This window comes from Vitis vinifera, chromosome 7, assembly GCF_030704535.1.
Source record: "Vitis vinifera cultivar Pinot Noir 40024 chromosome 7, ASM3070453v1".
Taxonomy (NCBI): domain Eukaryota; kingdom Viridiplantae; phylum Streptophyta; class Magnoliopsida; order Vitales; family Vitaceae; genus Vitis; species Vitis vinifera.
The window spans coordinates 7,095,846-7,105,820 of record NC_081811.1 but is presented as its reverse complement, the minus strand read 5'-3'; the positions used below and the strand labels follow the sequence as shown (position 1 = coordinate 7,105,820).

At 33.3% G+C, this 9,975-nt stretch overlaps 1 protein-coding gene across 3 annotated transcripts; it reads right to left on the bottom strand.

The window, feature by feature from the left end:
• Positions 1-394: 394 nt before the first annotated feature.
• On the bottom strand, positions 395-8,019 carry LOC100266944 (glutathione gamma-glutamylcysteinyltransferase 1). 3 transcript variants are annotated; one of them, XM_059737972.1, is made up of 9 exons: positions 7,748-8,019; positions 6,324-6,480; positions 5,260-5,498; positions 3,812-3,975; positions 3,136-3,187; positions 1,902-2,129; positions 1,283-1,789; positions 894-947; positions 395-738 (listed from the first exon to the last, which is right to left on the bottom strand). In XM_059737972.1, the coding sequence occupies exons 1-9, from the start codon at positions 7,820-7,822 to the stop codon at positions 727-729; spliced, it is 1,488 nt and encodes a 495-aa protein (XP_059593955.1). In that variant the 5' UTR covers positions 7,823-8,019; the 3' UTR covers positions 395-726. The 3 variants fall into 3 exon arrangements, with proteins under 3 accessions (XP_059593955.1, XP_059593953.1, XP_059593954.1); XM_059737970.1 differs by having other exon boundaries at positions 395-678; XM_059737971.1 differs by having other exon boundaries at positions 395-947.
• Positions 8,020-9,975: the final 1,956 nt, after the last annotated feature.

Below are 9,975 nucleotides of genomic sequence, written 5' to 3'. Positions count from 1 at the left end.
CAGTAATTTTTTTCCTCAGCCTACCCTTAAGGGTAATTCTCCCAAAAATCTTTTGTTTCACTCTTTCAGCCATACTGCCCCCACTTCCCCAGACTCCTCTGCTCTTTCATTCCCTATTAGCTCCCTCTCCCTCTAAAACCCTTCTGGGTCTTTTGGGTTTTAGCTTCTTCATTTATCTGGGCATCCAGTCCACTGAGAAAAGAGGCTTCTCTAATGGCTTTCTCTTCTTCTCAGCCTCATATTTCTGTTTTCAGAGTTGCTGTCAGGGAAGGAGATAAACAGATTTACCTCTTGCCTCAAACTGCGTCAAAATTACTAAAACATAAAAATATTCTCATACCCGACTAGGAAAAAAAACTTACATTGGGAAGTCCCAACAACTAAGAGAAGAGTATGAAGAACCAACATGAGTGTTAATCTGATAAAATATATGCACTGTATTAACAAATATCTCCTTCCACAAACCTAATTGTGAGCGAGCCATAGCCCATAGGCTTAATAATCCAGAAGCTTTAACCCTCGGACCAGACATGAAGTTTGTAGTTGAGCTGATGTATAACATCAAAGGCAGTTCCTCTTCCAATATGTTAGCATGTACTGGTTCCTTATCTGTGGGAGACAACTCCTGGTTCCTTGTAGATTCGACCTTTGAGGGACACCTCTTATTTCTTGATAAACCTGACAGAGACACCTCTTGCTTCTCTAAGTGTAATCTAAAAAGGGCAATCAATAGCATTTCTGCAGTGTATGTATAAAATATTTTGCCACTTAGAACATTATACATACTCGATTCTTGGACGATAGAGTATGCTCTATGCTTATAGTATCAGAATAAATAGACTATAAAATGACACAGGATGCTAAAGGAGAGGTGCAGCAAGTTCGTCATCAACCTTATTATCTTGGCATCTCTTGAGAACAAGAAGCTGACCCCGCAAGTGCAAAACCTGCCATAAAGATGTTTTGAATATGAAAAATCCACCAAGTATAGGTCAGATCAAGAATAGCATTTAGCAGCTACATATTATAAGACATTGCCACATGTGATCCATAATGTATTAACAGATCAATATGCATTGCCATACTTCAAGGAGAAACTAATTTTTACTTGATTTGTATGCCCATCTATAGATTCAGATTTGGCTTTCTGTCAATATGAAAGATATGCTTAATTTTTCAATGTCTCAAGACTGATGCTTGGAATAAAAACAATCTGCACTCTTATTTTTTCTGGACAAATACTGCAACAAATTGCAAGAATAACAAAGAAAGTAAACCATACCTCTTCTTGAAGCAAAGTGGGAAGATTTTCAGTTGAAACAAGTCTATACATTTCCTGCAGCAGCTTCTCGTCTTTGATACCAGTCCATGTGTCTATAGGCAAGGCTAACAAAAGTGCTGTTAAAACATCATCACCTGCAGGGTGCATTCCGGTGCAATTACTTCCAGAGCCACAGCAACCCACTTTTGTTGGAAATGAAGGAACCAGCACATCAACCCCTTGCTCACTGTTACCATTAACCACTGTCCCAGAGACAACCGTAATGGGCTTATCACCATTGGTTTTAAAGCATTTCACACAAGTTTCTCTACAGCAAAACCCATTAGAGGATACATACTTCCCAGCCAAAAACTCTGCCCCTTGGCAACAGACACTTGCCGCAATGTCAGGCAAATTGTCCTTATGGCCTGAAAATGGTGGCTTTGTGCAACATGAATTTGCTGAAGATAAATACTTTGTTACATGTTTAAAAAGGCCAACCTCCTGTACTTGATTCAAAACCTCTGCCTGTCAGATACAAAAATTTAAGCTCTGGATTTTTGAAGCGTAAATAATAAATATCTGGCTCACTATGAGCTAAAGAGGAAACAGAAATAGACATAAAAAAATGTACAAAAACCTTGAAAGCAAGCCTTCCTTTCTCCTCTTGGCTTAGATTTTGACCACCATCCTCTTGTCTCCGAACTTCTGCAACCCACTTGATGAACTCCCCGAACTTTGAAGGGAGAGATGTAAAAACGACATTGAGAACTTTATCAACATCTTTCACATCATCTGACCTTAAGAGAACGGGAACATCATCCATTAAATACTTAGCGGTACTGACCCAACTCTCATGTTTACAGCTCTGCAGAAAGTTCCATGATATATCCTTTATCAATATAATTGTCATGAGCTGTTCACGATTTGAGATGACTGAGCCTATAAATCATATGCAAGGATGAAGAATGTACCAGTCACACGTACTACATGATAGCTCAACAATTGAGGCATATGCAGGTGTGAAACAAATACATTCATTAATACATGTAAGCTCCAACCAGATACATTCATTGATAATTCTCATCTTATCTTCATCAGTCCCTAGACTATTTTCACAGGAAGACCAGCAATTTCATGCCTAAAGGTTTAATTTCTACCTCATGGGAACTGATTAATGAGGACAATATAAATAATTAGACATCCATATTAAGTGTCTGTGTGTGTGCCTTTGCAAAGTTTGACATTGTAATACCACCATGGACAAAAATATCCCGATTTTTCACCAAAATTTCAGGGAAATATTGGATATCCATGGAACTGGAAAGATTTTTGAGAAAGGAAATATCTCCCATCTGATTTTTAGGATTATTTCCCAATATATAGGGATTTTTTTTGGATAAATTCCAATATTTCCCAATATGATTAGATAAATCAGTGGTCAACGACTCAACATCAAGATCAAAGCTCAAAAGGCTCCAAAATTTTTAAGGGAGCGGGGAATTGAACCTGTAACCACTTCCATTGAAAAGATTCACCTTGCTAACCAGGCTACCCCACTTTTAATGTTAGATGTTCTATAATTCATATATATATATGAAACATATAAATTTATAAATAAATTTAAAATATGTATATTATCTTTTGTATATATCAATTTTTTCAACAAAACAATTTTAATGTATATTATTTGTTTCTTTCATCTTTAGTGTTTTTTCCAATACTTTTAAGAGTTTTGATCAATTTTCATTATATTAATATTTTTTGTTAAAATTTCAATCGATATTTCCCGATATATTTGTAAAATTTCAACGACCGATACTTTCATAAAAACCGATATTTTTATCCTTGCATACCACCAATTAGGACCATACCAAGGTATAAAGCAGCGCTGGCGCTCTTTGTGGCCTAGATATAAGCATGAACCTGGAAGAAATGATCAAACATGAGAAGCAGACAGAAGCAAATTTAAGAGAATCAAAATTGACCTCTATCATGAGAACCAAGAAAGCAAATCCACTGGAAAGGGACTCAAAGAGCACAATATATGTGAGAGAAAAGAGTCACATGCAGTTGTTCATTTGGACAGCCAGACTATTTAATTGCTAAATGCCTTGGCTGAAATATAATATTGCCAATTGCACATTAAAACAGCAACATGTTCTTTTTGAGATAATTTTGAGACTTCAATAGTTGTACTATCTATCAAAAAAGTGCTGATCTCCAATCACTGCTTATGTGCATCAGCATTCGGCATCACAATCATTGTGGCATGTTGCTCTACAATGAACTCCTACAAATTCTAGTTTGTGTAATCAAGTGCTTTTGAGTGTGTATTCATGCAGTCTTAATGCTAATCATCAACCAGGGAGATAAAATTTAGAGGATAATGAACATCAGTTGAAAAATAGACAGCAAATTCAATCAACACAGTTTCTTTGGGGAGGAATTCCCTAGCTGGATACAGTGCTTCCAGAATACATATTCTTGTACCATTGTGATACAGTAAATTAAAATATTTCACAGAAGAAAGCTTAAATAAATACCCACCCTCTACGATGCCCGGTTGTTTCATCAATATTATCCATGGCTTCCCAAAGAAGTGGGAGTGGAACCCAGTGAGGAGGGTACTTAAAGCGTGCAACATCCAAAATAAGCGCCATGTCCCTTCCAGCATGATAACCACCAATAGGTGAAAAATGACCAGTTCCCGTCTGCAATAAAAGTTTAGTTGACTCTCCTATCAGCATTTTAAGCACATGAGGAAGGATCTGAACAACATTCTATAGCTATTTCAACGACTGAGTAGTACACAGAAATACAGATGATGGACCCTAATTTATTAACACAGATTCAACTCTATAACAATATAATCAACTTGATCTGGATCAGGCCAAGAAATTAATATCATCAAAAAACAATACAGGCCAAATAATCACTTGGAAGACATTTGAAGCAATTGGGAAGCCAGAAATGGAACAGATGACCTGAAGCTCAATTTTTGAAGCATTCAAAGATCCTTCTTGTCGGTGGATGATCCAGGTAGTTATACTACATTTTAGATCCATGTTGCTCTCTTGAACTCTAAGCTCATTTTAAGTATTCTAGTCCAAAGTCACCATCACTAAACCATCATCCAAGTACCCTATGCTCCTCCGTGTGTGTGCATGTGTCTCCAGCTAAAAAGAAATATACAAATTTTATTTGAAGACATTTCTAGCATTTTTAAGAAACTTTTTACTCAATAGGCCTAATCAACTATTCATCTAATCTTCTACTGATGTCCAATAAGATCTTTTTGTGTGTGTGTTAAAAAACCCTCAAGAAGCCACACATACAAGAAGGATGCTTATAAATTCCTTAAGTATTTGAACTCATGTTTCTCCAAAAGGCAAAGCAAATATTACATTTCCAAGAACAAAAAAGAAAAAGAAAAAAAAAACAAAACACTAAGCCAAAAGCCCAATGAAAATATGCCTGCAGTACATATTTTTTTCTTTACTCTTTCAATAAATTATTTATTGGTTCAAATTGGCAGAAAGCTCAATCAAGAAACTTGCTAACCTTACCTCCATCCGATGCCTAATTTATCTAATACTTCCTCATATAGTATCACAATGTTTTAAAGGTTATAAACAATATTATAACACTCTTTTGAATTCATACAGCATAAATGTCAACAATGCATAAGCCCCTGTGTATAGGGTGTGCCCTCTTTCTGTTAGGCACTTTTTATCATAGTTTTGTGTTTTCCAATCAAAAGAAAATGTCAACAATGCATAATCTAGTTCAGAATTTCCTGTTCTCTAATAGGAAATAAAGAGAACAACCAACATATAAATATTGTGATCCTGGTCAAAATTTCAGTATAATATTCCATTTGTGTAGAAAATGATACTAAAATATTACATACAATTCTACAAAAGAGCGAGTCTATAAAAAACCATCAAAAAATAATTATGCAAAGGTAAAACAAACAAGTTGTAACTTGATAATACCTGTTTGAAAGTTCCTCTGTGATATGATGAAATCACATGACAATCATCAGAAGTGGAACACGCCATCACATACTTACGAAATTCTTCAATGGTGCTTTGATTTGTCCGAAAAGCATCAACCTTTGCCCCAGCACAGTGAGCCAAACAGACAAGCTTCCCAAATGAGATACCATCAGCTTTAACTTTTTCCAAAGGTTCACAGCAGTCGAGCATAGTTTCATCAAACCATCTCCAAGGTCCTGTAAGAAACATTGTGGCAACAGTCTTTTTTATGTTTTTGGATAGGTAAAGCAAAAGAGTATTATAAAAAAGGCAACGCCAACAGAGCATCCCAAAGTACACAGAAAGTATACAACATACACCTAAGGGCACCACAAAAAATTAAGAGGGGCAAAAACTGTGGCAACCATATGATGCATGCACTTAAAGAATAAAAACTATAAAACCATATTCAAGAAGCCATGTATCAAAAGGACAAATAGATACATAAATTCAAACCTAGGAGTTTCATATGATGTTATAACAGGAGAAATAAGCCTTGTATTTGATGAAATGGGCCTCTTATATTCCAATTGGAAAATTAACAGTGATCAATTATGCAAATTGGACCTTTATTAATATGGTTGAGTTATTAACATCCAATAAGCAACAGATGCTAATTATTAAAACCACAAAATCATTCTAAACTTATACTAAAACTAGAAATAATTAACCAAAAAAAATGAGAAAATTCACTAAATGATGTGTGGATTGGTGTCATATTTAAAAGATATGAAGCATCACATCTTACACAATCATAAGCAAAGGCCCTGCTTAAATGATTACATCAGCTCCAATAAAATTGAAAATCTATGAGGTGCTGTATAACTGTTTAAGTACAGGTTCACATGATTCTTATTCAATTACTTGCTAACTGTTATGGTTTGAGTTCTCTTGAAACTTTTCTTAAAATCAAATAAGGGCTTGAGTTCAAGGAAGAGACAACGAATCTTAAGAGTTTTGTCTTAACAGAAGAAACAACTAGAAACAAGCATCCACTTCTAACAAATGTAATTAGAAGTTACCTTTCCATTTTCTTCCTGGATCAATGGCAAGGGCATTCAAGACCATGGAAAGGGTAGCCAATCCACAATATGCAGGCTCTGATTGTGTCTGAAAGTAGGAAATTAACTTGTAGAAACCTTCCATGGTTCCACTTTGAATGGCTTCAATGAAAAGTTGCTGCAATTCCATAACATAGAAGAGCTTAATGACCAATAAAAATCTTCAATATTTAAGCCATTAAAAAATACCCTTAGAGAAATGTGAAAAAAAAAAGAAGCAAACAAACAATGAATAAATAAGTTTATTAAAAAAAGCATTGCACTAAAACAAATGATTCATAGACATACTTCCTTTCTACCCTTGTGATATTGAGAAATAGCCTGAAATAGGAGATAGGCAGATGGCTACCTCACAATAAATTCAACCACTGACAGTATGTATGGATGTCCCATGATCACTGAAAACCCATTGTATCTCACATAGCATTTCATGTCATAAACCCATCACATCTTAAATGACACTAAAGAAAATTGCATCCAACCTAAAAATTGTGCTGCTTTATCCGTATCAATATTTCACAAAATGCCACTATTTCAAGTGTAACATATCAGTTGTGTTTATCACTGCCATTTCCATGGTGCCCTCAATAAACATGATGAAATTGTAAACACAACTACATACAGAAAAACAGAATGCAGACCTTCAACATCCAGACATCACTCAATCACACCCCTAATTCTAATCCTGTATGTATTATATGGTCATATAACATGCCAAAAGAGGCACAATTACAAATTCCCAGCCCCTTTTCAGAACTGGACCCAAGTAAAATGATGCAATTGTACATAAAGCATAAACCCCCCTCACAGTTAAGGTACGACTTCAGGCATGGCCAGCCCCCATGGTAAAACATTTCCAATCATTTTGGTAGATGGAGGGTACCGATCACCTGATGTGAGCTAACTCCAAAACCCCAAAAACAACAACAAACGCGTACAAAATGGGACAATGCAAAACCAAGGGATGACCAAGCACGCCATAAACCCACTCTCAAACTCAAAAAAAACCATCGTAGCACCAAAACACTGAATTGGGCAACCGGATATGCACATTTTCCCAACATTTCACCCAGCTCAGAAAAACCCTCAAGCTCCCACCTTTTTCGGCTTCATCACTCAAAATCCAAACCCCTTCTCACTGTTCAACTTACACCATCACTAGGGCCATACCCTCGATCAAGATCAAACATTTCATTCAAAGAAAAAAATACATTAACATAATTATTTCATAATTCAAGTAACAATCTCATCAACGCAAAGAATTCAGTCTCCCAGCTCCAAAACCCCAACAACCAAACCCTAAATCAACAAAAAATGAAAAAAAAAAAAAAAAAAACAGTTTCAATGATAATAAAAGGGAGTAAGAGAAGAAGAAAGGAAGAGACCTTCCCTTCGGAAGAAGCGAAATCGATGGCCGGAGGAGAGGGAAGGACCCTCCGGTAGAGACCCGCCATGGCCATTTTTTTTCGCTCTCAGCTTTGCTGTTTCTCGCTCTACTCTCTCTCTCTAGGGGACTTTCCTACAGTCCCCAATACGTTACGCCCGCGTAAAACCTTAAAATTTTCCTCTCCGTTCATCATTGCGGAATGTCATACTAATGCGATGCCAAACAAGTGGTCTTCTTTCGGCGCATCAGTCAAAACTTCTGAAAAGTAGTTGGATACTTTTGTCTTTTCCCTTCGTTTTTTAAATTTTCTTTAGGGGGAATCATATAGCAATTCATCACAAACAACCCATTTCCATCAACTACTAGGCCCAATTGGCCCAACTGATCTTCCCATGGCTTGCAGACCATACATTTATACACCCTAAACAATCCACAATCTTCGGATTGGGGATGTAGGATTGCCCTGGGGGATTTGACCCTGCCCCTCCATTAAACAAATATAGATATTTATATTTACATTTATTTTTATAACAACTATTAAATTATAAATATGAAAATGATATAAATTAATTAATATAATAATTTTTAAAATTTTAAAATAATAAAATATATAAACATATTAATACAATTAAATAATATAATTTTCTTTTCACCTTAAATATGTATTCGAATTTAAAAATTATATATATATACTATTTAATAAAATTTAATACATTTATATTTATTTCTATTATATAATTTGGTATATCAAATATAAATAAAATAAAATAAAATATTATTAAAAAAATTAATTATATATATTTAAATTTATATAATATATAAATTATATTTATGATATCACTAATTCAACCACTTCGACCATTAAATCATAAATCGATAATTTTTCTATTTTAACGATTGGTTCAGTTTTGAAAAACATCGGTTGCACATCATGATTGTGAGAAAATATATTAATTTTAGAAAATATCTTTCTAAAATACAATAATTAAAAAAATATTTTCAAATTTACAATAAAGAAAATCAAATTAAAAATTATTTTTTAAAAAAATACTTTTAAAATCAAACTAAAATTTATTATTTCAAAAGATAACTTTTAATTTGATCTTAAAAAATGATTATTTTAAAAATATTATTAAAAATTAATGTATTTTGGTAACCAAAGTTAATTTCAAGTGATTAAAATTTAGTTTTGTTAAATTGAGTTTAGTATAACTTTCTTGCCCCTACTGTTTGAGTTAAAAATTCAGGTCTAGCTGCAGGACCAGGAACAGAAGGAAGGAGATTTGGATTCGTTGTGAATGGTAGGTTGCTCTAATGATTTAATTATTTAAATTTATACATAGATAATTGTATTAAAGTTTTGTGGTGCTTTTTGATTTTAGAATTTGGTAGAGCGGACTAACCCATGCATGACATAAGTATTAATAAGGTAACGTTATTATTTATAGTTTAAAGCAATGACAACAATGTTGCAATTATTTTACCTCATTCCTAAGGGAATGAGTTTGGAATAAATATAAATGGATTCAAGATAAATTTGATTTTTTATTTTAATTTTTATAATCCGAGATGCATGGATAATTTTTTAAACCTTAGGACAGATTTGAGTATGACTTTGTCTCATCTTGTTTCGCTTTGATTATATATAATATTAAATTTAAAAAAAAATATTAATCGGTTTTTTTCATTCTTCAATCTTTTAATATATATAAAATATATTTTTTCATAAAATAAATTGTAAATATTTATAATACTGTTATAAAATATGAAAATTTATCAGATTATGAGAACTTGTAGATGATTATTCATATTGATGTATATCTCTTTGTGACTCTTATAAAAGAGATATACTTCTAATGAAAATTCATTTTGTTATCTTCCTACATTCTAATATCTCTTTTTTGTTTTCTTCTCCTTTCACTTTATTATTTTACACCATGTTATCCGCCTACAAAATTTCTTATTACACGTCGCTCTAAGTATATAGAAAAAGAGAAGAATATTTGAGGTAGAAAAGAAAAATAAAAGAATCCATCTACAAAATTTCTTATAAGTATGTATCATTATTCTCTTCGAATAAAATATGAATAGTATGCATTGTATTATTATAATTTTTATTTACTTTATCTCATAACTAGAAGCTATGTGAAACATATTTCATATAATTATAGATTTTAATATTTAATAACTATAAGTTATATAGAAAAAAATTTAATGACTAGAAGT

Excerpts from the sequence above, each read along its gene's own strand:
- LOC100266944 (XM_059737970.1), bottom strand. The coding sequence starts at position 7,822 with ATGGCCATGGCGGGTCTCTACCGGAGGGTCCTTCCCTCTCCTCCGGCC. Across the intron at positions 948-1,282 it reads CCACTTTGCTTCAAGAAGAG|GTTTTGCACTTGCGGGGTCA; the intron begins GTATGGTTTACT and ends TCTTTATGGCAG. Across the intron at positions 679-893 it reads AGAGATGCCAAGATAATAAG|GTTTATCAAGAAATAAGAGG; the intron begins GTTGATGACGAA and ends TGTCTCTGTCAG.